Source organism: Boleophthalmus pectinirostris, unplaced genomic scaffold (genome assembly GCF_026225935.1).
Source record: "Boleophthalmus pectinirostris isolate CB_2022bp ecotype Guang Dong unplaced genomic scaffold, ASM2622593v1 HiC_scaffold_2, whole genome shotgun sequence".
NCBI classification, from domain to species: domain Eukaryota; kingdom Metazoa; phylum Chordata; class Actinopteri; order Gobiiformes; family Gobiidae; genus Boleophthalmus; species Boleophthalmus pectinirostris.
This window is the reverse complement of record NW_026571152.1, coordinates 10,160,372-10,184,101: the sequence shown is the minus strand read 5'-3', so window position 1 is coordinate 10,184,101 and position 23,730 is coordinate 10,160,372. Positions and strand designations below refer to the sequence as shown.

The following is a 23,730-nucleotide window of genomic DNA, read 5'->3' as shown; positions in this document are numbered from 1 at the left end:
AAGAGATGTTCATTTACCTTTTGCATTTCTTTAGCCTTCGGGTTAGTATAAGCTTAATGTTTACACACGAGTTAATTCAGCTGGAACGCTCTGAGGTCAGAACTCGTTATGTTTAAGTGGAAAAAAATATCCAGCCCAGTTGCTTGGAATGCAACATTTTTACCTGACAACCATAATATTAACATGGGTCAAACCTTGTCTAAGTTGCACAATAATGGTTAGACTACCGTAACTGACTAATAGACTAAAACAATGACAACACCTCTGTTTTCTTAACGGTCCTATATTAAACAAAATTAATTCTTGTGAGTGTTAAGACGTGTTATAATGCTGTTATTTGCTCAAAAACATAACTAAAGTTTTGTTTTGTTTCATTCACACCTTTGAGAAACCCTTCAGTATTAGTATAAGTATATCTCCAGAGCTCAAAATGCTTTGTTTAACTTTGGTAATAGTTTCAAAGTTAACAGCTACCATTTATTCAGTAGAGATTGGCAATTCCAGGGCTGAAAGTATTCAAATGATTGTAGTGAATGTGTGGGGAGTATAAAAACACATTGGAGCACTTCCTGTAATAACACATGACATCACAAGGTGGGACAGTGTTTTCTGTTGAGAGCCAAACTGAGCCTAAATACGCAGGGATTGTGTGTCAAACTTGTGTGAACGAAACAAAACTCAACTTTAAATGAAACTTTAAACTGCCACAAAAACATAAGTCAAGGTATTCCTGATTCCTGAACAGGTACCAGTGAGTTGATGGTGTATGTATATAAACAAAAATTGTCATTCAAACAATGAAAATAACTTTAAAATAATCAGTTTCAGTAGTTACCTCCGTGAACTTGGCCTCCAGCTCTGTGTTCCTCTCCTCCACCTGGGCGAGGGAGCTCCTTATATGGTCGTACATGCGTTGGGCGTGGTCTGCTCTCTGCCGTTCGTTTAGCTCCTTCATCTCCAGAGTCGTGATGCGTCTCGCGGCTGAAACCATCTCACTGTTCAGCTGAGCCTTTCCTGCTTTGTCCAGAGTGTTACTGCCATCTGAGGAGAGAGGAATGCACAGTAAGTACAGTGCTATTAAGGTATACAAACAACATATGGATGTGAAAAACATAAAGGAAAAGCAAAAAACTAATACAAAAGCAGTGAAAACCTTGAGTAAAAACACGACAAAATGGACCTTAGTTTTTAGAGCAGGTACCTTTGCATTCACTCCCCTACATTTTTAAACTGAATAAAAGTATTCAGAGATAGAAAACATTTGACGTTCAGATTAAGTCCTATTCAGTTCAATCTTTTTTTAGTGCTTGGTTCAGTCCTGGTTTAGTCCTGGTTCAGTCCTGGTTAACTGTAGTCCTGGTTTAGGGCTGTTTGAGTTCAGTTTCAGTCCTGGTTTTATCCTTATATTAACAGCATATACCTTCGCTGTTGCTGTCCCAGGCCTGCTCCAGAGTGTTGAGTTTCTCTTTGGTGATCTCCAGCTCTTTGGTCACAGCCGAGATCTGCTCCTGGAGAGATGCGTTCTCATTCTGGAGAAAAGAAATGAAATGTTTTGTTAGACTATACTATATATATGCATTTTTTAAGTGGTTACTCTTAGTCCTTTGCATAGATTTTTTTTTTTTTATGTATGTAATTGAATATTTATTTTTTTATTTAATAGCAGACTTCTACCCAAAATTGATTAGTACTGTAATTAAATAAGAATGTGTTTTGTATTTTAGTTTAAAGTTGGGGGTAACAAATTTTCAAATCATGAAAGGAGGAACAATGTTTATTTTAGTTTATTTTAGCATTGTGTTCCAGTGACCAGGTTTAGTTTTAGTTTAGTCCTAACTCATAAACAATATAATAATATAATAACCAAATAAATAAATTATTATAATGTTAAGATGCACTTGAATGCACCTGTAGCTGTTCCAGTTTGGTGGTCCTCTGCACCAGTCTGCTGTCTCTCTGCAGCAGATCTCTGTATTTGACTGTGAGCTCAGTGAACTGTGCATTTGCCTTCTCCAGCTCACACAATGGAACACTCTGGTCTAAGGCTTTCTGTAGGGCCGAGATCCTGTAGGTCGCCATGTCCTGAACACAACAAAAGGGAAGCAGTGGATGAGAAATAAATATGTTAGAGCTTCAGGTGATTTGACCCTGTGCTTTGGTGCTCGTGTGTAGAAATGGTTTTGTGGCGATACAGTGCCTCATCTTTCCTCCCTCCTCCCTCTCTCACTTTGTATCTCTGCAGGCTCTGGGTCATGGTGGTCTGCCATCCCTTCCTCCCTCTCTGTTTTCTCTCCTCCATCTCTCACCTTGTATCTCAGCAGGTAGCCTAGCCTCTTCATAGCAGTGCTTTCCTTCCTCTGCCCTCCTGCTGTGTTCTCTCTCCCTTCCTCCTCTTTCACCATGTATCTCTGCAGGTATCCTATCCAGGTATCCTATCCTCTGGGTGATGGTCCACATCGCTCTCATACCTCATTCTCTCCTCCCTCTCCTCCCTCTCTCACCTTGTATCTCTTCAGGGAGCCTCTCCTCCTCTCGCTCCTCTCTCTTCCCTCCCTCCATCTCTCTCACCTTGTATCTCTGCAGGTATCCTATCCTCTGGGTCACAGTGGTCTGCATCGTGGTGCTCTCCTCTCTCAGTCTCCCGTTCTCCCTCCTCAGATGTTGCTCTTGTTCCAGTGTTGTGGTGTAGCGGCGTATTAGTTTCTTCTCGTTCACTTGGAGCAGAGTTAGCTTCCTCAGAGCCTCACTCAGCTGCCTCCTCATCTCCTCTGGGCCTTTGTCCAAAGTGTCCAACAGCACCTGAAACAAAAAGAAATCAAGTAGACAAGATAATATCTTTCAGTTAGTCTTATGCAGTTTTATTCTTTATCCTTTATATTAAAGTTGGGGTACCAGATTTTCAAACCTCAAAATGAGGAAGTATTTAGTATTAGCTCTCACATACTTTAGCACATCATTCATTTCCATATGCATAACATTTCAGGCACAAATATTGCTTATTTATAAAGGTACTCCAGGTTTAAAGACACAGTATGTAACTTTTCTGGTGGGGGGGTCCACAAAGAACTTGTTTCTATAGATATGTTATTGCTTTGTTTGGAATGTTCTATGCTATTAAACCTATCCATTTTGAATTTATTCAATTGCAAGTGTTTTTATTGCTCAGAAACACCTACAAGCATTCTTAACATGTGATGGATCACCTCTCCACAGACCTGACCAGTAACTTGACCTCCTGTAATTTGACTTGCATCATCTGATTGTCTCCAGGGAAATAAACAACTTGAATGCTATATTGTGAAATATTCATATGCACTTTAGATTTGGAGCAGTCGTCATTATTCAGTATCAACAAATAATTTAGACTTTTTTACATGCTATAGATGTGACTTACATGATACTGTTTTACTGTGACTGCGTCCACCTGCTGTTGCTCCTCCAGTCTGCTCTTTGTCTCTGTGAGTGTCTCCTTCTCTTTCTCCCACGCAGATTTCTCACTAGGACAAAAACATTATTATTATGTTTAGGTTCACATCAGTAATTCCATTAGTAATAGGATTGTCAAAATTATATTGTACAGACATTTTCTATATATTTCTATATATAGAATAGAAAATTTTAACTTTTAAAATAGAAACTAGATACTCATGTACCGATACAAAAAAGTCACATTCACATAACAGAAATTGGAGCTTTCTTGAATAGTTTTAGAATGATCTTTAGCAGTATCAGAACAAGTATAGGAGCACATAATCTAGTATACACCCATTGACCACTATGGAACCTATCTGGATCACTGAGGGATGGCACAGAAATAAGTAATCGTTATATAAAAGAAAGAACTATAATTTAAAGTTGAAAATCACATTCTATTGTCTAAATAAAAAGGGTCACTATGTCACTGGTCTGTTAAAAAGAAGCTTTTTGTGGAAATAATACTAGAAAACTGAAATGAATCTTTTTGAAGTAAAGGTTCTAAACATTTCACATTTAATTTAGTCAGTAAAAGCCAGACTCATGCTGAGAATCTAAACTCTACAAATCCAAAACTACTATAATTGTGTACTATATTATGGAAAGATACATCTTTCTTATTATTATCATGTATCGTAATCAGAACTGAGCATCGTGTCTACACCTTAGTATCTAATTTGAAATCTTAGTATCATGACGACACTAATTGGCAGTGTTTATATTTCTATGTTAAAATAACGGACCTGAGGTATTCCTTGTAGAGCAGGCCTTGCTGGTGGCTGATCACTGCAAACTTCTCTTTGTATTCCTCTAAAGTGGAACCCAGTTTGTTGGTCAGCTCCTCCCGGTTCTTCAGCTCCTGATTTCACAAGAACAACAGATAATTACCAGTTATTATATTTTATTCTACTTGCAGCAGGATTGAGCACAATTTGTATGGGCCTCGGACAATAACAAATGACTGATTAATTAATTGGTTTAGCGAATTCTTATTGTAACATTTCTATTTTCATTGTGTACTAGGGTGTATGAATGCACTATGCTTTCACTATCCACAGTCTATTGCTGTTGTGTTTTTGACAATAAAGATAATAACAGCTAATCTAATCTACATATAAATCTACATTTGCCTGATTTGACAAAGTCTTTTTCTATTTTTGCTTTGTTAATTATTATGAATTTTAATCTATCTAAATATACCTATAGAATACCTGATTGTAGCAATAGTGGTAGTAGAAGCAGAAGCAGTAGTAGTAATAGCAGCAATAGTACCTGTAGTAGTCTGACAGCATACTCGTTGAGAGAGCTGATGACCTCGGTGCTGCTCAGATCAAGGTCTTGGGGCAAAGGGATCGGTCTCAGAACTGAACCAGGACTGGACTTTCTCAAAAGCTCCACCTCACTCTGCAGCCGGGACACCTTGAAACATATGATAGGTTAAATTACACAACCTAACATGATTATCTTCAAAACTGTGGTAATTATATTGCATAGTTTTTCATAATTTGATAATTTCATGATTTAGTACTTAATATAATGACTATGTATAAAATCATTATATCCTAGCTTGGGTGCTCCTGATACTGGAATCTGCTATTAGATTCCATCTACTAGCAACAGATGGAATTAATACTGGTAAAACAATTTAATGTGGCCAAACCTCCTTGTCAAAGACAGATCTCATCAGATCTAAGAAGTTAAGCAGGTCTGAATCTGGTCAGTACTTGGATAGGAGACCACTGGGAACACCAGGTTTCACAGTACGGCAGCAGTGGTTGTGTCAATAGAGAAGACACTTCATCCACATTGCTTAGTATGAATGTGATGTGAGTGCATGAGTGTTGGTTTGGGTAGGAGGGGGTGATGGTCGCTTCTGTCAGTCTGTCCCAGGGCAGCTGTGGCTACAACAGTAACTTATCACTACCAAATGTGGAGTGGTCAAATAACGCACAAAGTCATAAAGTGACTTTGAGCTTAGAAAATCACTATATAAGACTACTGTAGAATTTTGCAGAATGGTGGTCTGCTTAGGATTACTAGAATCAGCAGCAGAATTCAAAGGAAATACTAAACTTATGACCCCTTTGAAACAAAGAAGACTTAATCCAGAACACAATTCCTTGAAAACCTGTTGTCTCTAGTTCAGATCTGTAATCATCTCTGTATCATGTTTTCCTCCCTCACTACACTCCTAAATTACATTTGTTTAAGCCGATTTTTACCCTGATTCAAAACAGAAGCAAACCAAATGCTCTGGGACTAATTGGTCCCCAAAGGCTTTGTGGTCCATAAATACTGCAGATTTTGAAAGTGTGAAAGACTCAGTGAAGGTTTGAGTGTAGAGTTTGGATGACAATGAAAGAGGAAAGTACAGACCCCATATGGTTTAACATGGGGCTGTGAAGAGCTGCCAGAGATATGCTGGTTTATAAATGTTTATCTACACACACTGACAATGCTGTAAAAGTGGAGAGGGAAAAATGTGCTGGCGTTGTACACAGACAGACTGGAATAGAGTTGTCAAAAGCATTAATACTACTTAAAGGTACACAATGTAATTTTTTCTGATGGAGGGTATTTTTTTTTTAGTTCACAAAGTCTTGAGATTTCGTCCTGTTCGGCTGAATGTTTGCATGTGATAGGTTTGAGACTGGCCAATCACAGCGCTGCTGTGGTTTTGGCAGAAGCCAGAGCTCAATAAACCAATACAATTGTGATATTTTTATTTTAGCCTATTTGTTCACAAATACAGGCTATTTAGTTTGTGAAAAATATGCAAAGAAGCACTTCGTGCATTTGTGGAGGAAGTATGTCTGTAATTTTCAGCTTGTTCTGCTCTTGTGATACTTTGTCTAGTCAACGCCTAATTCAGTTTTGAATCATCAGCTCCAGTCACTGGTTCCAACTGCTTTCCGTGAGTGTCTTTCTCTATTCAGAGTGATACACATCATTTTCCACAATTAATATAGTTGGTGGTACTTTGAAGATCAACTATATTTCTTGGTAGAGTTTGACAACGACTGTATTGTCTGTAATTTAGAGTAATACATTTGATAATTTGTTTTGTTTCAAACCACACCTTTAGCTGTAGCCAGCAGAGTTATTGTTTTATTTGTAACATGTCTATACCTTTTCTTTAGCAGTGGCCAGTTGTCCGATGGCGTTGGTGGCCTCCTCTCTGGCTGTCTTCAGCTCCAGTCTTAGCTCCTCGTTTCGGCCAATCAGCTGATGGAGGTGGGACTGAAGAAGAGAGTCTGTGCTCTTCAAATCCGAGGACTGTAACATGGACAAAAAAATTCCAATTATATGACTTGTCCCTGTGATGCATCTTTCACCTGTCTGGAGTTTTATTGTAACATTTTTATTAAAATTTAAATGAAATGTGTGCTGATACAGCTCAAGATGATTCTAAAGCTATTCAGGAAAGGTTCATTTCTGTCCTGTGAATGTGACTTTTGTATTTTGTATTGATACCTGTTCAAATGACACTAGTTATTAGATTTTCAATACTTTTGACAACCCTATTTCGCAATGCTCATTTAAAACAAGTCCACAACACTGAAATTAACTGCAAAACTACATGTTTGTAGTGATCTAAACTACAGGTTTAACAGATTTTACACAGAATAAGACCCCAGTTCTCTGCAGTGGAAATTATATTATCTAAATGATTGCAGCCATTGTGATTACAATTTTCTATTTTGGTGGCGATTAATCTCTCAATCACACGTATGGATTTACAGCTAGGAAATGGCCAATTTAACTGTTTCTCTTTGTGGATCATCTGTATTGTATTAAAGCCCATCTGACTGCCATCTGGCTTCTCCTGCAGTCTTCTTCTTCAGTGAACATGTCAGAAATTATCACACAAATCAAAACTAATTTGAAAACATTTGCATCTTTATAAATTAACCACATATGTCCACACTTTCAACTAAAAATAAGTGCCAAAATGGTTTTAAGTGTATATGACAGGTTAGATTTCATTTCACTTTTTTTTTCTCATTTCAGTAAATGGCATCATTAGATATACAATTTTACTAAAACATATTGCCTTGTTTAAATGAAAAAAAAAGGTTAATAAGTGAATATTTTTACTTTATACATTGAATTAGTTCTTTATTTCTTAAATGGTCAAAAAAAAAAAAATGCCTTGAGTCTAATTTACCTGCATGTTGGATAGAATTTTCCGTTTTGATGACATGGGTAGAAGTATTCTGTTTAAAACTAAGCACTACTTCCTGTATTTTTGTACTTTTCTTCAACTTTTTTTCTACAAACTGCTAGTTAACTGATGTAAAACTATGATTAATATTTACCACATGCACTATCCCACCAAACCAAGTCAGAATTAGACAAACATGTGCACTGTAATGTCTTACTTCTCTCTTCTTGTTGTGCTTAAGTTGCTATGGGACAAGCGAGCAACTCAAAACTTGAATTGCTGCTTTGAATCACTGTTGTTTTCTTTGTTTTCAACATTGTCACGAGGATTCAAACCAGAAGCATTTCGTAATCTGAAATCTTTCTCAGAATTTATGCAGGAGTTGAACTAATTCAAGCCATAAAATGATTTCTTGGTAGTGACTGAATAATGCCAAATGATACATATTATACTAAAACATAAAAACTACTGTTTGAGTTATCAGAAATTTGACAACTTGTGATAGCAGTACAGTGAGACATCTATATTACTATTAGGTCGAGAAGCTCATTTGGTGAGTTACTTTTATTATTTAAATATAATTGAATAATATTGCCTTCTATTTGATCCCTCCAGATGAAATACTCCCTCTGGCTGTCAAAAGGGATTGACAGGACAATAGTTGCATATGTATCCCCTTCTACACTTCTATCAGGTATTTATTTTTAACATCTAACATATTTAAGACCACCATGTTACCTTTCTTCTCCTTTCAGAGTGACATGATCACAACACAATCAGTGTGTATCAGGCTAATGAAACTATTGCACATTGCATCTGGTTTGTCAAGTTCCAGTGTATTGTTTTCTATCATGCTTTTGTATCATGCTTTTGTATATGTATATGTATGTATTTATGGAGAATTGTCATGTGAGAGCATGGATCACGCACACTTGTGGACGGAGCCTTGTAAAGAGGGTTCAAATAAGGCCCTGGAAGAGATCAGTAGATTACTCAATCATGCATATGACATATAAAACCACATATAAAACCACTTCAGGCATGTTTTTGATGAGGGAACAATGTTGTAACATGGTGGGGAGCTTCAAAAAATGGAGTACTAGGGCAGCTAAGAGTTACTACAGCAGTCAATTTTTCTCTCGTTCACACACCAAAGGGTTTATAGTTCAATTCCCATTACAAATTCAACAGTAGTATGTATTTCTGACCTTGGCGAGTTTCTCCAGCGCAGGGATCTTTAACAGAGCCGCTTCTGAAGGAGAGCCTTCACTGATCTTTAAGAACTGAAGCACATCTTTGAGCGCCCCCTCTAGGTCAGAGCGAATCCTGCACTGCTCCTCCACTGTGGCACAGGGATAAACTGTTAAATATACTGTAATATTTTGATGAAACGATCATTTAAACAAGAAGTCAAATATAAGTAACAATGTGACAAGATGGACATTCTTAATTTGCAGAAATAATATTTTTTTTCCTCATATTGATTGATCTTGATTTTCAGTGAATTTGTATTTTGTCCAGTAAATACAAATAAAAATGTCTTTAATTCTTTGAAAATTTAAAATACAGACTTTTAATCATAGCCACTTGACACAAAGAATGGCCAGATTGCTTGCATCTCGCATCTGCTCCAAACCACATGCTTTTATTGGCTATGAAACCCTCCATTAAAAATGAGTTGAAGCGGAACATTGACAATTAGACATTAACTGAATCTCGATTAAAATGTAATTACTTGCACGACTCTAACTCTGGGTATGTTTTTGACCAGGAAACATAACAAAATGGTTAAAAGTAATCTTGGTTTAAAAGACCCATATCTTAGGCTCTGCCAGAAATCGAAAGCTGATGCATCGTGCCTATGTGTGTGTGTGTCTGTCTCTGTGTGTGTGTGTGTGTGTGTCTGTCTGTCTCTGTGTGTGTCTGTCTCTGTGTGTGTCTGTCTCTCTGTGTGTGTGTGTGTGTGTCTATCCCTGTGTGTGTGTGTGTGTGTGTGTGTGTGTGTCTGTCTCTGTGTGTGTGTCTGTCTGTCTCTGTGTGTGTGTCTGTGTGTGTCTCTGTGTGTGTGTGTGTGTGTCTGTCTGTCTCTGTGTGTGTGTCTGTCTCTGTGTGTGTGTGTGTGTCTGTCTCTGTGTGTGTGTGTGTGTGTGTCTATCTGTGTGTGTGTGTGTGTGTGTGTCTGTGCGTGTGTGTCTGTCTCGTGTCTGTCTCTGTGTGCGCTTCTGTCTCTGTGTGTGCGGGGCCGTCTGATGCTCCTTCTCTCCCTGATTTGGCAGCAGCTCCTCACCTTTTCTTCTTTCTCTCCTCTTGTGCTTCTGATCTTTATAATCCAAGTTATGGTAAGTAAACAAGTATTTTTTCACTGTTTATGAGTAAAACATAAGATCTCATTTAGCGCACGGACATCACACGTGCTTCTAGCCGGTAATGTACACATGCTTTTAGGCTTAATAAATTGTGCAAACTAATTCCAAATTTTACATGTGAATATGTCCGGAATCACTGGTCCTATCAACACAAAATAAAAGCTGTCGTGATTGACACCCTGCTCTGTATGCTGAAGTCCACATGTCTATGTTTTTATTAAGATGGAAGAAGATCAAATTGAAAATCGAGTTCGAGCAATATGTGGGAAAAAAAAAAAAAATCTAGATTTTTTTTATTCCCCCATATCTTTCATAATGATGATTCAAAATCACAATTGAAATAATTTAATAGTGAATAAGTTACCAGTTAAGGAATGTTTTTGATTCTAATATCATAAACACAATAATACCTAATATGCTAAATACGGTACTAGGGTTGGGCAGTAATGTGGTATTACGGTATCCCGCGGTAACAAAAAGCAGCAACAGTATCAGTTTCATTACCATAATTTAAAAAAATCTGCAGTGCATAAGGACCTAATGTAATATTATAATTTATTGATACCTAAATTTGTTTGCTCAGCACAAATGTATGTCTGGTTGTATTTTCAATTTAATGCTATCACAATTTAAAACTAATAGTATCTATAATGTTTCTTTTCACTGCTTGGGGAAATGACGTTCGATTAGTTTCGTTCCGTTGTCACGTGACGCTCATAAGGGAGACTGAGACAAGATGGCAAGTCTGGCTGTAAGCAAGTTGGTCCCAAAAAATACTAGTTCTGCAATTTCACAGCATTTTGGCTTCAGGCACACATTTGTTTACGTTTGACAGAAACGAAACTTAAAACCACATGGCTCATTTGCATAAACTATAAAACGCTGATAAAAACAGCTTGCTCCTTGTGTGCTGATGAGGTCAGATTATGTTGGACTAAAGGACACAAATATGTGTGTACTATGATGTGTACTATGATGTGCAGCTGATGGTGAGTCTGTTCTGTGCGTGTATCGCGTTGGAGATGTTTCATGTAAAACTTTTCAGAGATTATGAATCTGCAGGTAACACGCATAGACCGTATAGCTGTGCGCATTTGTAGCTTACCAAAGTCGTACTAAAACAATTTGGTAATACGTTTATACCGTATACCTCAGTAAAATCCTGAGAGGGCTTAAAGGTATCAAAATTAGGATACCGCCCAACCCTATACTGTACATATTATTCTTAAAATGTCTCACTCACATTTGGCCTCGTACTGAGTCTTCTGTAGATCCAAGTCTCTCTCTTTGTTTCGCACCTGTCTCTCCAAGTAATCCAACTGAAAATAAACAACATTACCTCTTCTTAAATACATGTATCTAGAGGGCAATATCAAAAGGACAGGGACACAAAATATACACAAACGTACTGTTTAATTGATATTGTGTCACTGTATTTTAAAAGTTTTCACTTCAAGTAGCCTCCGAGTAAATATTTAAGCTTTATACTAGAACAAAATCGTATGCATGGTCTAAGAAAAAAAAAAAAAAAAAACTTAAGGTACTAAACTAGGGAAATAAAAATAACATTAATGGAGTTTTGAACAATTACATCCAAAAGGAAACAAATATGACAAAAATCTGAATATTTAATTTCTAACAACTTAAAAGTGCACTATGTAATTTTCTCAGAGGAAGGTCTGCCATTGCTCGTTTCCCTGGAGATTTTATTGCTTTACCTAAAATGTTACAGAGTATGGCATTCAAAATTTGTATCTTCATGGAACAAGCAGGTCAGATCTATGGAGAGGTGACACTGTTGTAAGTTGTTTTTAAATGCATATTGAGCAATAAAATATATGAAATTGAATGAATGCAGGTTTAATACCATACCATGGAACATTACAGGTAAAACAATATAATAAAATCACCATGGAGACAAGCAGGTGGTAGATCGTCCTAAGGAAAAGTTACCTAGTGTGCCTATAAATTGTCTTGCAAGAATGTACAGCTCATTAAGGAATTAAATTGTTAATAAATACTACCAAGAATAGAGCAGATATTGTGTACTTCTATTGTAGTTTTGAGAGGGCATCAGGAGTGTACCTTCCGTCTGACCTCCTCCTCCAGAGGTCCAGGGGCTCTGAGAGATCGACTGGGCCCCAACTCCTCATCCACAAGCAGACTGGACTGTCCTGAGAGAGCAAACAGAAGATTTACATGAAGGTAATATATCATTTAACTGAAATTCATTTGATGCGGTGGGTTAAAGCTAATATAACATTAATTAGTTTGATACTTGAATAATATTTATCATAATGATTTTTGTCATTACAGATGAACAATAATACAATCTGCACCTCTTTCTTTGACCAGACGGCGGATCTGTTTCTTCAGCTCTAGTCTTTCCTCTTCGAGACGCTCGATCTGGAAACAAGCAACGTTTATGTTTTGACTTAAGTGTCAATTAATAAAAAAAATATAATAATAATAAAAATTACAGTTTTCAAATATGATTACTTAAGCACACAGTTTGACATCATTATATTAAAAGGTACAGTATGTAACTTTCTCCGACGTGGCACATCACCTACAGGATACCATGGAAGCCATACTTTGGATCATTTTCCACAGAGTTTTATACCATACTCTGGAAGACTGTAGCCAAAGAACAACGTTTCCATGGAAACAGTCAGGAGGAGCAGGTCAAGTATGAGTCAGGTTTGTGGATGCATGGTTTCTACGTTTTTTAGTGCAATAAAGAGTAAAGACAACGCCATTTTTTGGCTAAAAAGTTACGTACTGTGGCTTTAAAAGCCATACTGGCTACATTCATACACATACATAAGTCTAGACAGTGTAATGAAAGTGTTTGCAGAATACAACAAAGAAAAGATTTAAAAGAAAAACAACAGTTTAAAACAAATACATCAGCCATTTAGCAACAGCGCCGCTACTGTGTCCAAGTAATTTCCCTGTGGCCCAATACAGTTTATCTAAGTCTGAGTCGAATGCCAAATAGTTTGTAGTTGACGCCTTTTGAGAGCGGAAATGCTCTGAATGAGTCCAGTGGTGGTTAATGGATTTAAACACTGTGTAGGAGACTTGTGGGTTTCTGGTCTGTTGTGTAATCATCAAGGGAAGATTTTCACATTCTGAGAGGCCAAAGTTTGCTCGATATGTCCCATTTAACCTTGGATGAATGAAAATAATTACAACTCCAGCTGTTTTGGTGTGGGAAATAAAGCATGTGGATCATTGGATGAAAGCTCAGACAAGTGAAATTATAAAAGTATGCCCTTTTTAAAGGGGGTATTTTACTTCTATGGGGTATTAACTAACACATAATGTATTTACAATACCATGTTATCTTTTATTGTTTTGAAAATGCTATAATCACAGAAAATTATGTTTTTACATGTTTTGTAAGTTTCACTTTCATTTCTGTCTCCCTTCCCTTTGCTCTCCGGGCTAAGTCACTACCCCTTCAGAGCACTATCACAAGACACTTGCTAAACTAAAGTGCTGCACATCGCATCAGGTTTGTCAAATTGCCGTGTACAGTTTTGTAGCATGTTTTTGTATATTTATCGAGAATTGTTGTGAAATAGCATGGATGAAGGGATTATGGATTATGGTCTGAGCATTGTACAGAATCTTACTGATAACGTATGCAAGGTTCGAACAGGGCCCGGGAGAGACCACTAAATTACTCAAATATGCACGGATTTTAAAACCTCTTCAGAAAGTTATAACATGATTTTGCATAATACCCCTTCTTTAAAAGTCCTATATTATGCAAAATTGACTCTTGTGAGCTTTAAGCCATTTTCAAAAGTTTTTAACTCCTCAAAAACAGTCCTGGAGTTGTGTTTTGTTTCATTCACACATGTCTGAGTAACCTTTTATTATATACAGTCTGTCTACATCTCCAAAGTTCAAAATGCTCTGTTCTAACTTATACCATGAAACTGTAGTTTTAGTTAACTACTACCTTTCGCCTTTCATTTTACAATGATTCTAGTGTAGGTGTACAGAGTAAGAAAACACAGTAGAGCACTTTCTATATTACCACATGACATCACAAGGTGGAACAGTGTTTTTTGTTTGAGAGAAGAACTCAGCCTACCTATAAAAGATTTGGGAATGTTCTAGGTATGTTTTCGATGAGAAAACAGCATTAGAACATACTGTAGATCAGAAAATAGTTTAATATGGGCTCCTTAAGCAAAACAGAAGCTGCCTCCCAAATAGCTGCTTAATCTGATATTACTGTGACATTCCGAGGTCCCAAGACAGCTCAGAATTTTCCATGACTTTGCTGCAGACTCCATCTTGTTTTTTGTCCTTGTTGTTCTTCCCTGGGAGTGATTTGAGTATGTTTGTTCTCGGATTGTGACTGTTACCTCTTTAGTGAGGACTTGGTTCTCCGCTCTGTACTGACGCTGGCGCACGTCTTTGGCTCGCCTGAACTCAGTCAAATCTACTTCCTGTTTGGGCTCCAGTCCTGTGGGTTCAGAAATACAAAAATGACAGAAATCAGACAGACAGAGACTGGACGGAGGGAAGAAAGGGAGAGAAAGGAGAAACAGGGCAGAGATAGAAGGGAGGGAGAAGGGGAGAGAGGAGCCCAAGGGGGAGAGAGTAGAGACAGAGAGGGAGAAGAGAGACAGAAAAGGGGAAAGCAAGGGGGAGAGAGAGAGAGAGAAAGAGAAAAATAAAGGGAGATAGATAGAGGGAGGAGAGAGACAAAAAAGAAAGACAGACAGATGGAGGGGGGGCCATAAAGGAGGGGGAGAGAGGACAGAAGCAAGAGGGAGAAACAGGGGTGAATATAGATCAGCATTCCTCTAATATGTGACCAGGTTTACGAAATCCCACGCTGCATGAGAAAGTTGAGTTAATGAAATTACTTTAAATTTAGGTTGACTTTTTAGTAAGATAGATTGAGTTGAAATGTCCTTTGTTCCCTCTGTAATTGTCACAAGTATTTTATATATATATATATATATATATATATATATATATATATATATATATATATATATATATATATATATATATATATATATATATATATATATATATATATATATATATAAATTAGATTAGTCTGAATAAACAGAATTATTGGTTTTGGCATCTCCAAAACCAAAATGGGATACAAAACAAACTTTACTTATTTCCTGTAATGTCTGGTGACCTTGGCTTGAGAAATTTTGGGCATTGACACTAAACCAGCTCAAATGTAACATTTATTTGGTGAAAATTCTGACCCAATTTTTCACGGAAATCCTCGTTTTCATCTAGGAGGTCGTTGATTCTCATCTCCAGTTGGTTGATTTCTTTGGTCATAGCTTCGGCCTCCAAATCCTTCGCCCTAATTAAGTTTTTACATTCTTTGATCTCTGCAATGGCTGCCTCCAGCCCGTAAGTGCCCTGTCAGAAGAAACAGACAGGAAAACAGTCACCAAAATACAAGAAACGTTTGTGCTTTTTGGAGTTTTTTATATCCGGATGTAGATGTAGATTAGTCACAGGGATGGTAATTAGTAATTTTAGTTCAGGCTTTTTGAACTCTGCCACTACATAACAGTGACTGCTTTCTCATAAATGTTAGGAAACAAATCAGGTATTCCAGGAAATCCAACTGAAATCATTTGTTGGGTCTCATAAAATAAACATATTCTTCAAAAACTAGGGCTGAAGTTGGATAAAAATTCTTGTATAATTCAGAACGAAATATATAACTTGTTTAATCTGCGGTGAGTATGGACTGATCTCTGCTCTGTGACTGACAGAAGGAGAGTTGAAAGCTCTGAGGAGAGGGACAGGAGCCTTGTGCCATGTCCCTTGTTTGATAAGTGATGACTGACATGTGGTGTTCAGATATTACAAGTTTATACTTTTTGCTGCTCCTATGCAACCTCATTATTATATCTTACATGAAAGAAAAAAAAATGAATGAAAAACAAACTGAAGCGGTGAGCATACAGCCTCATATTGTTTGAGTCGGTTGTTGGCGTCGATCAGCTCTTTATCCCTCTCCTCTGCATGACTCTCAGACATTTTCAGAGCTTGTTCAGCCTCTGTCGCTCTGGTCTCTGCCTCCTCCAGTTTAGATTTCAGCTCATCGATTTTCCTCTGTTGCAGCATTGAGGGAAAACCTGTGAGAACAAAACATAAAATGAACCAGGACTGAACAAGGAAGTTACTTAAGAACTAAGAAAATTTAACTAAAACTGGTCTAAAAGATCCAACTAAATAGTTCCATGTTTGAGAATGTATTTGGAAAAAGGTTTATTTGCACATGCACAATGGAAATTCTCTCTGTCAAGAGCTGGGTGACATGGCATGAGATGACAAAAAATATCAAATTTATTTTTGTTGATCAATTCCTATTTAACAAGACATACTTCAAGACTCACTGCCATTAAAAAGCATGCACAAATTTGACTGCAAATTTCATTATCATGGCCTTTCTGTGCCCAAAGACACGAGGTAAACTTGTTCAAATCAAAAATAGCTTTTACTCACAACCATTCTAATGCGGATTTATTCACAAAATTAAAAACCAAAACCAAAACCAAAACCATAATCATTCAGAAAGCTGAATGAGTCTCTCATTTAGGTTGCCAGTTTCAGTGCTGAAATCCAGTTGGTTTAAACCTAAAATGTCTGAATGGTCACCACTTAAACCCCAGCAACTGCACCAGTCATGACTCAGTGCTAGTGCAGCCTCTGCAGCTCAGAGAGGGAATTCTGGAAGTTCTGAGCTTTCACATGAGGCATGGTCTGTCCATATACTGAGAATAAAACACACTTGGATGTGTCCTCCATCATAAAAAGCCTGAATATTTCATGATTAGAATATAATTTGTATTGATTTGACCTTTGTCTGTCCTGGTGGAGGTTTTGAGCTCTTCAATGAGTTGTGTGTGTTTCTCCATTTCTCCAGTGTAAAGCTGCAGCTGCTCAGTCAAGACCTGGATCTGAGAGTCTCTGTCCTGCACCACCTACAAAACAAAAAATTACATTAACCAACAGTAAATTCAGCATACAAATTGTTTCTTCAACTCCAAAATCCAATCCAAGATTATTTGTACAGCACATTTTATAAACAAGACAGTTTCAACAAGTGCTACAATGTAAAACTTTAAACTCTAAAAAGTCAAAAGAATTACAATCCTGACAAAAGGGACTAATAAAAACAATAGATAAAAAAATAAATAAATGTGTCTGACTACCCTGGAGCTCAAATGTTATACTTCAGGCTCTTGGGGTTGTCAAAACTGATACCCATTTACTAATCAATATTACAACTAGTATCAGAATACTAGTAGATATTTATGAGTAAGCGTTGATACTGAAAGAAAATGATAAAAATGTACCTTTCCTGAATGGTTGGTCTTAGTTGGTTGAACTATAAGAGGACATTGTAATATTTTGTGTGAAAAATTATATAAAATTGTCTAAATGCTGTTTTTTAATAGAATGTATTGAATTTGGTCAAGCTGCCTTTTATTGAAATTGAGTTTGATCTTTTAGTATGATGAAAACACTTTCTCTACTCTTCCCACCACTGTGCACATGACAAGTCTAGGAATAACAGACAGACAGAAGCAGGAGGGACGCAGGAGAAGACATGGTTAAACTTACAGCGCATAGATCATAAATGACCTGTCCAGAGCAGCGATGGAAGTGAGAGCAGGAAGACGGTTAAATAAAATAGAATGAAACACAGAGGAGGACATAACTTAAAGTAAAACATCATCACAAGAAAGAAAGACCATAAATACATAGAGTGAAATATGGATAGAACATGTTTTAAAGGTGTATGGGGTATAACTTCTACTGTGTTATGATGGGTAGGACATCGCATTATGGGAAATGTTGAGTAACCATTATGTAAGGTTTTGAAGAATTTACAGGAGACCACACTCTTGTATAAGAAAGACAAGAGAAATATCTGTTAGCTGATATATACTTAAATGACAAAATGTGGGAAAAATAATAAAAAAAAATCTGCCAAACATATTAGCAGAGCCTATTGGCCATTGGTCACTCTGGATGTTCTATCAGCAAAGTCCATGAAAAAACCCTATATCTAAACGTAATTATTCATGTCATAAATAATATAAATGGTAAATTATCACATTTTTATACAGTGCTCTTCCACCTTCAAGGCACTTAAAGCGCTTTGCAACAAGGAAACACTCCCCCATTCACACACACATCCATACAACAGTGTACACAGATATGGGGGTGAGGTGGGTTAAATGTCTTGCCCAAGGACACAGCGACAGCGTTCATCTGTGGGAGGTGGAATCGCACCGCAAACCAACCAATTTTAGAATTTTAGACATTTTGAATCATTATATGCTCTGAAAATTCAACCTAAACGTATGGTCCTATGCTATCTATTAAATTATGCTAATTTAAGGTTTATCGTTAAAATTTTTTAGGTTTAAAAATGTACTTTCTGGTTGGAAATCGTGACATCACACTAGGGAATTCCATAACTGTTACCTAGAAAAACTCCACTAAAGTACACAGGAATTATTATCTAACAAATATAAATATAAGAAAACTCCTTATAGTGTCAGAAGAAAATGTGTTATGTGTGTACGTGTAAAATGTGGTGAAATTTAGGATGGTCATCAGTGTGTTTGAACTCTCTACTTATTCTAATTTTCAACATATTTTTTTCAAATTTTTCTTCTTGATTGGTGCAAAACAATAATTTATGCTTAGAATAGTTATAATCTCACCAAATTAATTAATTAGAAAATCATAAAATCACAGTCAAAGTTATATCCCTATGTGTCTACCTGCTGCAGAGCCAGGATATTGCTCTTGTCCAGGTCCATCTGCACCGACTTCAGTTTCTCTCTCAGCTCTCGGATCATCTGCTGATACACCAGGATCTCATCATCCTTCGTTGACAACACGGTCTAAAGGGAAAAAACAATAAATAGCTAAATAAATGAGACAGATGTGACAAGATGATTACTTAAAGGTGCATTGTGTAACTCTTTGGATGGAGGGTCCGTCAAATGTTTTTCTCCATGGAGATGTTATTGCTTTGTCTATTTCACGGTATGGTATTAAACCTTTCTAGCTTCATGGAGACCAAACCAGACAAAGTTACAGGTCAGATTTGTGGAGAGGTGACCCAGTTCACAGTCAGAATGTTTTTCTGAGCTATAAAATCACCTGTAATTGAATAAATGCAAGGCAGAGCTGTTAATATACTGTGGGACATTCCAGGCAGAACAATGACATATCCATAAGAAGGTGACCAAAAAGTTACACCATAGTGCACCGTTAATCTATTATAGACGACTGGCTCCTCCCCTATCCTCAATTTAGAACGAAGACCCACCTTCCACTCCTGGACTTTGGCATTGACGGCAGCCATGATAGGGTCCTCCTCCTCCGTCATGTTCTGGATTTTCTCTGTCAGCTCTCGCACCTGAACAGAACAAAGACAGTTACAAAGGTTAAGGTTATGCAGCTGGGGCATGACATCAGGAGAAACATGTAAACTACACACAGAGAAGATGACAAGATGTTTAGGGTGACCAGACTTTCAAAACAAAAAACTAAGACATCCCTGTTTTGGGTTGGCTGGTAATAATAAAATTGTGAAATGAGTGCGTAATTAAGGAAAACTGTTCTGCGCTTGGCACTAATGTGAGTCAGTATAGTCACATTTTCTTTGTGTTTTGTTCATTTTTGAATAGCTTTTCTGTATTTACTGAAACAAATTTATGTCTCTTTTCACAGTTGGCTGGGACATTTCTTGTATAAAACTGGGACAAATCACTGGTCTGGTTAAATCTGCTGGGACAAGGGACACAGGGACTGTCCCGGGTAAACAGGGACGTCTGGTCACTCTAACTTTGCAGCTGACGTCATCAACATTCCCTGGGGGTGTGATGCTCTGTCTGAGGCTTTATTAGACTTTAACCTGAGCTTTATTTGAATACAATCTGACCAGAAAGAACCGACTTTGCAAGCTATCACAAGCAAGCGAGCACTAGCCAACAGTTTTTCAATTAATCACACCTTTCTGTTGAAAATCAAACTCCTAGACAGGACCATCCACGTTTGTATGGGTCAAACGGTCCTGAAAACATGTTCACATCCAATTTGTGTTTTTTTGTTTTTTTTCCCTTGAGTTTTCAGACAATCTTAAAACTTTTTGGCAGTGTTTGCTACTGAGTGCATTGTGTCTCCAGGGTAACTCCTATATATTCCACCATTAGAGATACATGTAGAACACCCCCAGCATGATGTCACTGCAGAGTATCAATACTAAAGATGTTTTATTGTGTATTGACTGTAATACCAGTGTATTAAATAAACACAATTTATGTTTTTTTGGGGGGGTTTTTGTTGTTTTTTTGGGGGAGGTCTGCCACCTGCTTGTTTCCATCATGATGTCATTTCATCGTAATGCATAAGACTTCTATTCATTTTTTTTATAAAAGCAAAGAAAATACATAATAAAGGAAAAAAAAACATCCTCTGTCACTTCTGTTCAGATCTGACCTGTAACCTGACCAGTGGCATCACCGTCTTGGCTCACTGGAGATAGATAGGTTTACTGACATAAGGTGGAATAATCCACACCTAACATCTCTGTGGAGCAAGTGACGGACGCTCCCACTAGAAAATTTACACAGTGTCCCTTAATTTTGACCCTGTTCTGTGGTGGTCTGCATAAATCCTTCAGTTTAAATGTGTTTCTCTTTCTCCTTTGTGTTAAATGGAGATTGACTCCTCACTTTGGTCTTTATTTACAGCTCACACTTCACTGTGGTTTATGGCCTTGTACAAGTCTCTGAAATACAGCTAGGCTACCGCACCTTCTGTAAATCTCTCTCCTCTCCCTTCTTAACCTCTTTCTTTCTCTCCTTTCTCTCCCTCTTTCTACTCATCTTTCTCTCCGTTCACCAAATATCTTTCTCTACCTGTCCCTTTTCTCCTACTCCCACTCTTACTCTTACTCATCGCTCAATTCTCTCATCCTCTCTGGCCCTCATTTTCTTTCCTTTACCTGTCTTTTCTATTCTTTCTTCTCTAAACTCTCATCTGTATTGGCATTGGCTGTATCATCCTCTCTCTCTCTTCTCTCTCCTTTCTCTTTTTTTTTTTTTTTTTTGGTGGACACAATAAAAGTCAGTCAAAAATCTAAATCTCCTTTCTCTCCTCTCCCTCTCTCTCCCGTTGTCTCTCTCTCACATTTATCTTGGCGTGGTCTCTGGCCCTCTGTTTTCCTCTCTTCCCTCTCTCTTCTCTCTCCATCTCTCTTTTTCACCTGTATCTTGGTGTGGCCTTTGTCCCGCTGTTCCCCCATTTCTTCCCTCTCTCTTCTCTTTCCATCTCTCTCTCCTTTCCCTCCTTTCTCTCACCTGTATCTTGGCGTGGTCTCTGTCCCTCCGGAGCTGATCCATGATGCCGTCGCTCTGTTGAACCACGATCTTCATCCTGTTGTACTCATCAGCCATTTTGTCCATCTCCTGCACAGACTCTTCCAGACTCCTCTGCAGCTGCTCGTTCTGAGCCTTCAGATCTGCGTTCTCATCCTCCACTCTCTGCAAACAGAAAAAGGAATTAAACTTAAGAAATTAAAGAATATTAAAACTGGCAATTGTTTGACCTGGTTTATGGATAATATTATAATTAATATATAATTACTGGGCATATCCACATGAAACAAAATGACATAAAGTTCATAGTCTTCTTTATCAGCACAGATGAACTAAGGTTACATTGCTATTACAAGTTATTTTAACTAAAATAAGTCTCTAAATATTTCACCATGACATTATTCAGTCACAAAAGCGTAATTGTTCTGTTGAAATTACTTCAAAAATGTCTAATACGTCAAATTTCAAGGCTGCACGTTTAATTTGTGTTTCTCATCAAGCCTGGACTAAACCAGAACCAAAATAAGTATAAACCGACACTGAATCCAAACAAAACCGAGATTTAAGATAATTAGAACTAAACCGTGACTGAAGTAGGATTACACCAGGATAAACCTTTTAAAAATGAAAATAAGTTATTAAAATCTGGTAGTTAAAATCTTATTTTGTTACATCAACATTTAGATCCTGCTCCAAACAGCAGCTCCAACAGTTTTCATAACTCATTATGAAAACTAATGTCTTTTTTCAGCTCTGAAGCATTTTTCCAATGGACCACAAATCACCTGTACAGAGAACAGTAGTACAAACAGGTGTGTGCTGTTAAAGAGAGTGATGAGGGAAACGAGGGAGGAACAGTCTGTGCAGAGGGTCCAGTCACACTAAATCAGACAAAGAAGCAGGTTAGAGTGTTTTAAACTCAGCGGTGGGAAAAATGGGAGACGGTAAATACAGGAATGAGCTATAAATCCAATGGAAATGAAGACCGAAAATCATAAATAAAACATATTGGAGCCCGCCCATTACTTGGTTACGGAAGTACATTTTCCATTCCTTTTTCCCATAGCTTTCAAAATACAGTTTGAAAGTTTGTTAGGGGCTGTGTGGTAATGACCTCTAAAACTATTTAAAGGTGCATTATGTAACATTTTCTAGTAGAGTGTCCATCATCTAACCATGTCCGGTAAGATGAATTCTCACAATATCTGTGAGTACAGTACACAAACCCCTGAGAATCCGCCTTGGCAAGCTTCTGCTGGTGTGACAGGAAAGATGTTTGTGCTTTCCTCTCAAATGGATTTAACTCGGGTTTCATCTCTGGGCTTGTTCCACTGTTATAATGCTTTGACCAATCCACTTGGATTATTTGTTTGAACTTCCACTTTCAGCATCAGAATCAGATGACTCAATTCAGAGTGATACAAGCATCAGTCTGGCGTGAGCCAGGAAATCCACCACTTGTTGGTCTCCATGAAGATGTTATTGCTTATTGCTTGTTCCACAGTATGGCATTTGACATACAGTATCTGGTTTACATGCATTCATTTGCAAGGGTTTTGATTGCTCAAAAACGCATCAAAGAACATGCATTCTTACTGTGAATGGGGTCGCCTCTGCACAGACTAGGCCCATTCATATGAAACAAAAACAGCTGAATGTTTTCTGTGGCTGGTTGTGTGGTTACCTGCAGGTCTTCCAGACACTGGTACAGCTGCCTGTTGGCCTGGTTCAGCTTCTTCTGGATTTCTGCACTCTCATCTCGACCGGACACTGGCTCTTTGGCATCGAGTTCAGCTCTGTAATAGTCCACGTCTTGGATCAGCTGCTCATTCTGACAAAACCAAAGAAACCAAATTAGTGTGTTTTTAAAAATATTCAGGGTTAGTGGAATCAATAGTGAGTCTTCAAAAAATTTACTGGCAAAGTATTACAGTAAAACAGACTGTACAGAACGACAGGGCTCAGGATCACTGGGGATCTAACTCATTACTGGGTTAATACAATATCACTACTACAGTTTAAAACTACAACTAGCTCCACTGCTTCTTACCTCTTTCTTCAGTTTTTTAATCTTGAGGTGAATAAAATAAAAAAGTATAGAATTTAAAGCAAAATAAGGCTAATTTGAGCAAAAATTTAGAAAAAAATATTTTTACAAATTCAGAAATATCAATATAAAATAAATGAATGAATAAATAAATGAATGTTTACCACTCGTTTTAGCCGTAGGACTTCAGCCTCAGCTTCCTCCGCTCGAGCCTTCATCTGCGAAACAACGCGTAACAAAATCTTTTTAATTGAAAAACCA

At 37.5% G+C, this 23,730-nt stretch overlaps 1 protein-coding gene across 1 annotated transcript in view; it reads right to left on the bottom strand.

The window, feature by feature from the left end:
* The window catches only part of cep290 (centrosomal protein 290), a 59,377-nt gene that overhangs the window by 28,576 nt on the left and 7,071 nt on the right, over window positions 1-23,730 (bottom strand). Inside the window, exons 6-26 of the mRNA XM_055155479.1 lie at window positions 23,634-23,687; window positions 23,107-23,253; window positions 21,405-21,587; window positions 19,370-19,459; window positions 18,816-18,938; window positions 16,877-17,000; window positions 15,979-16,151; window positions 15,261-15,423; window positions 14,391-14,491; window positions 12,345-12,411; window positions 12,091-12,179; window positions 11,249-11,324; window positions 8,848-8,981; window positions 6,604-6,750; window positions 4,747-4,893; window positions 4,218-4,333; window positions 3,395-3,497; window positions 2,569-2,799; window positions 1,909-2,082; window positions 1,421-1,529; window positions 836-1,041 (exon numbers count right to left, since the gene is read on the bottom strand). Of these exons, the coding sequence (XP_055011454.1) occupies window positions 836-1,041; window positions 1,421-1,529; window positions 1,909-2,082; window positions 2,569-2,799; window positions 3,395-3,497; window positions 4,218-4,333; window positions 4,747-4,893; window positions 6,604-6,750; window positions 8,848-8,981; window positions 11,249-11,324; window positions 12,091-12,179; window positions 12,345-12,411; window positions 14,391-14,491; window positions 15,261-15,423; window positions 15,979-16,151; window positions 16,877-17,000; window positions 18,816-18,938; window positions 19,370-19,459; window positions 21,405-21,587; window positions 23,107-23,253; window positions 23,634-23,687 (2,757 nt within the window). The remainder of the gene's footprint in view (window positions 1-835; window positions 1,042-1,420; window positions 1,530-1,908; window positions 2,083-2,568; window positions 2,800-3,394; window positions 3,498-4,217; window positions 4,334-4,746; window positions 4,894-6,603; window positions 6,751-8,847; window positions 8,982-11,248; window positions 11,325-12,090; window positions 12,180-12,344; window positions 12,412-14,390; window positions 14,492-15,260; window positions 15,424-15,978; window positions 16,152-16,876; window positions 17,001-18,815; window positions 18,939-19,369; window positions 19,460-21,404; window positions 21,588-23,106; window positions 23,254-23,633; window positions 23,688-23,730) is intronic.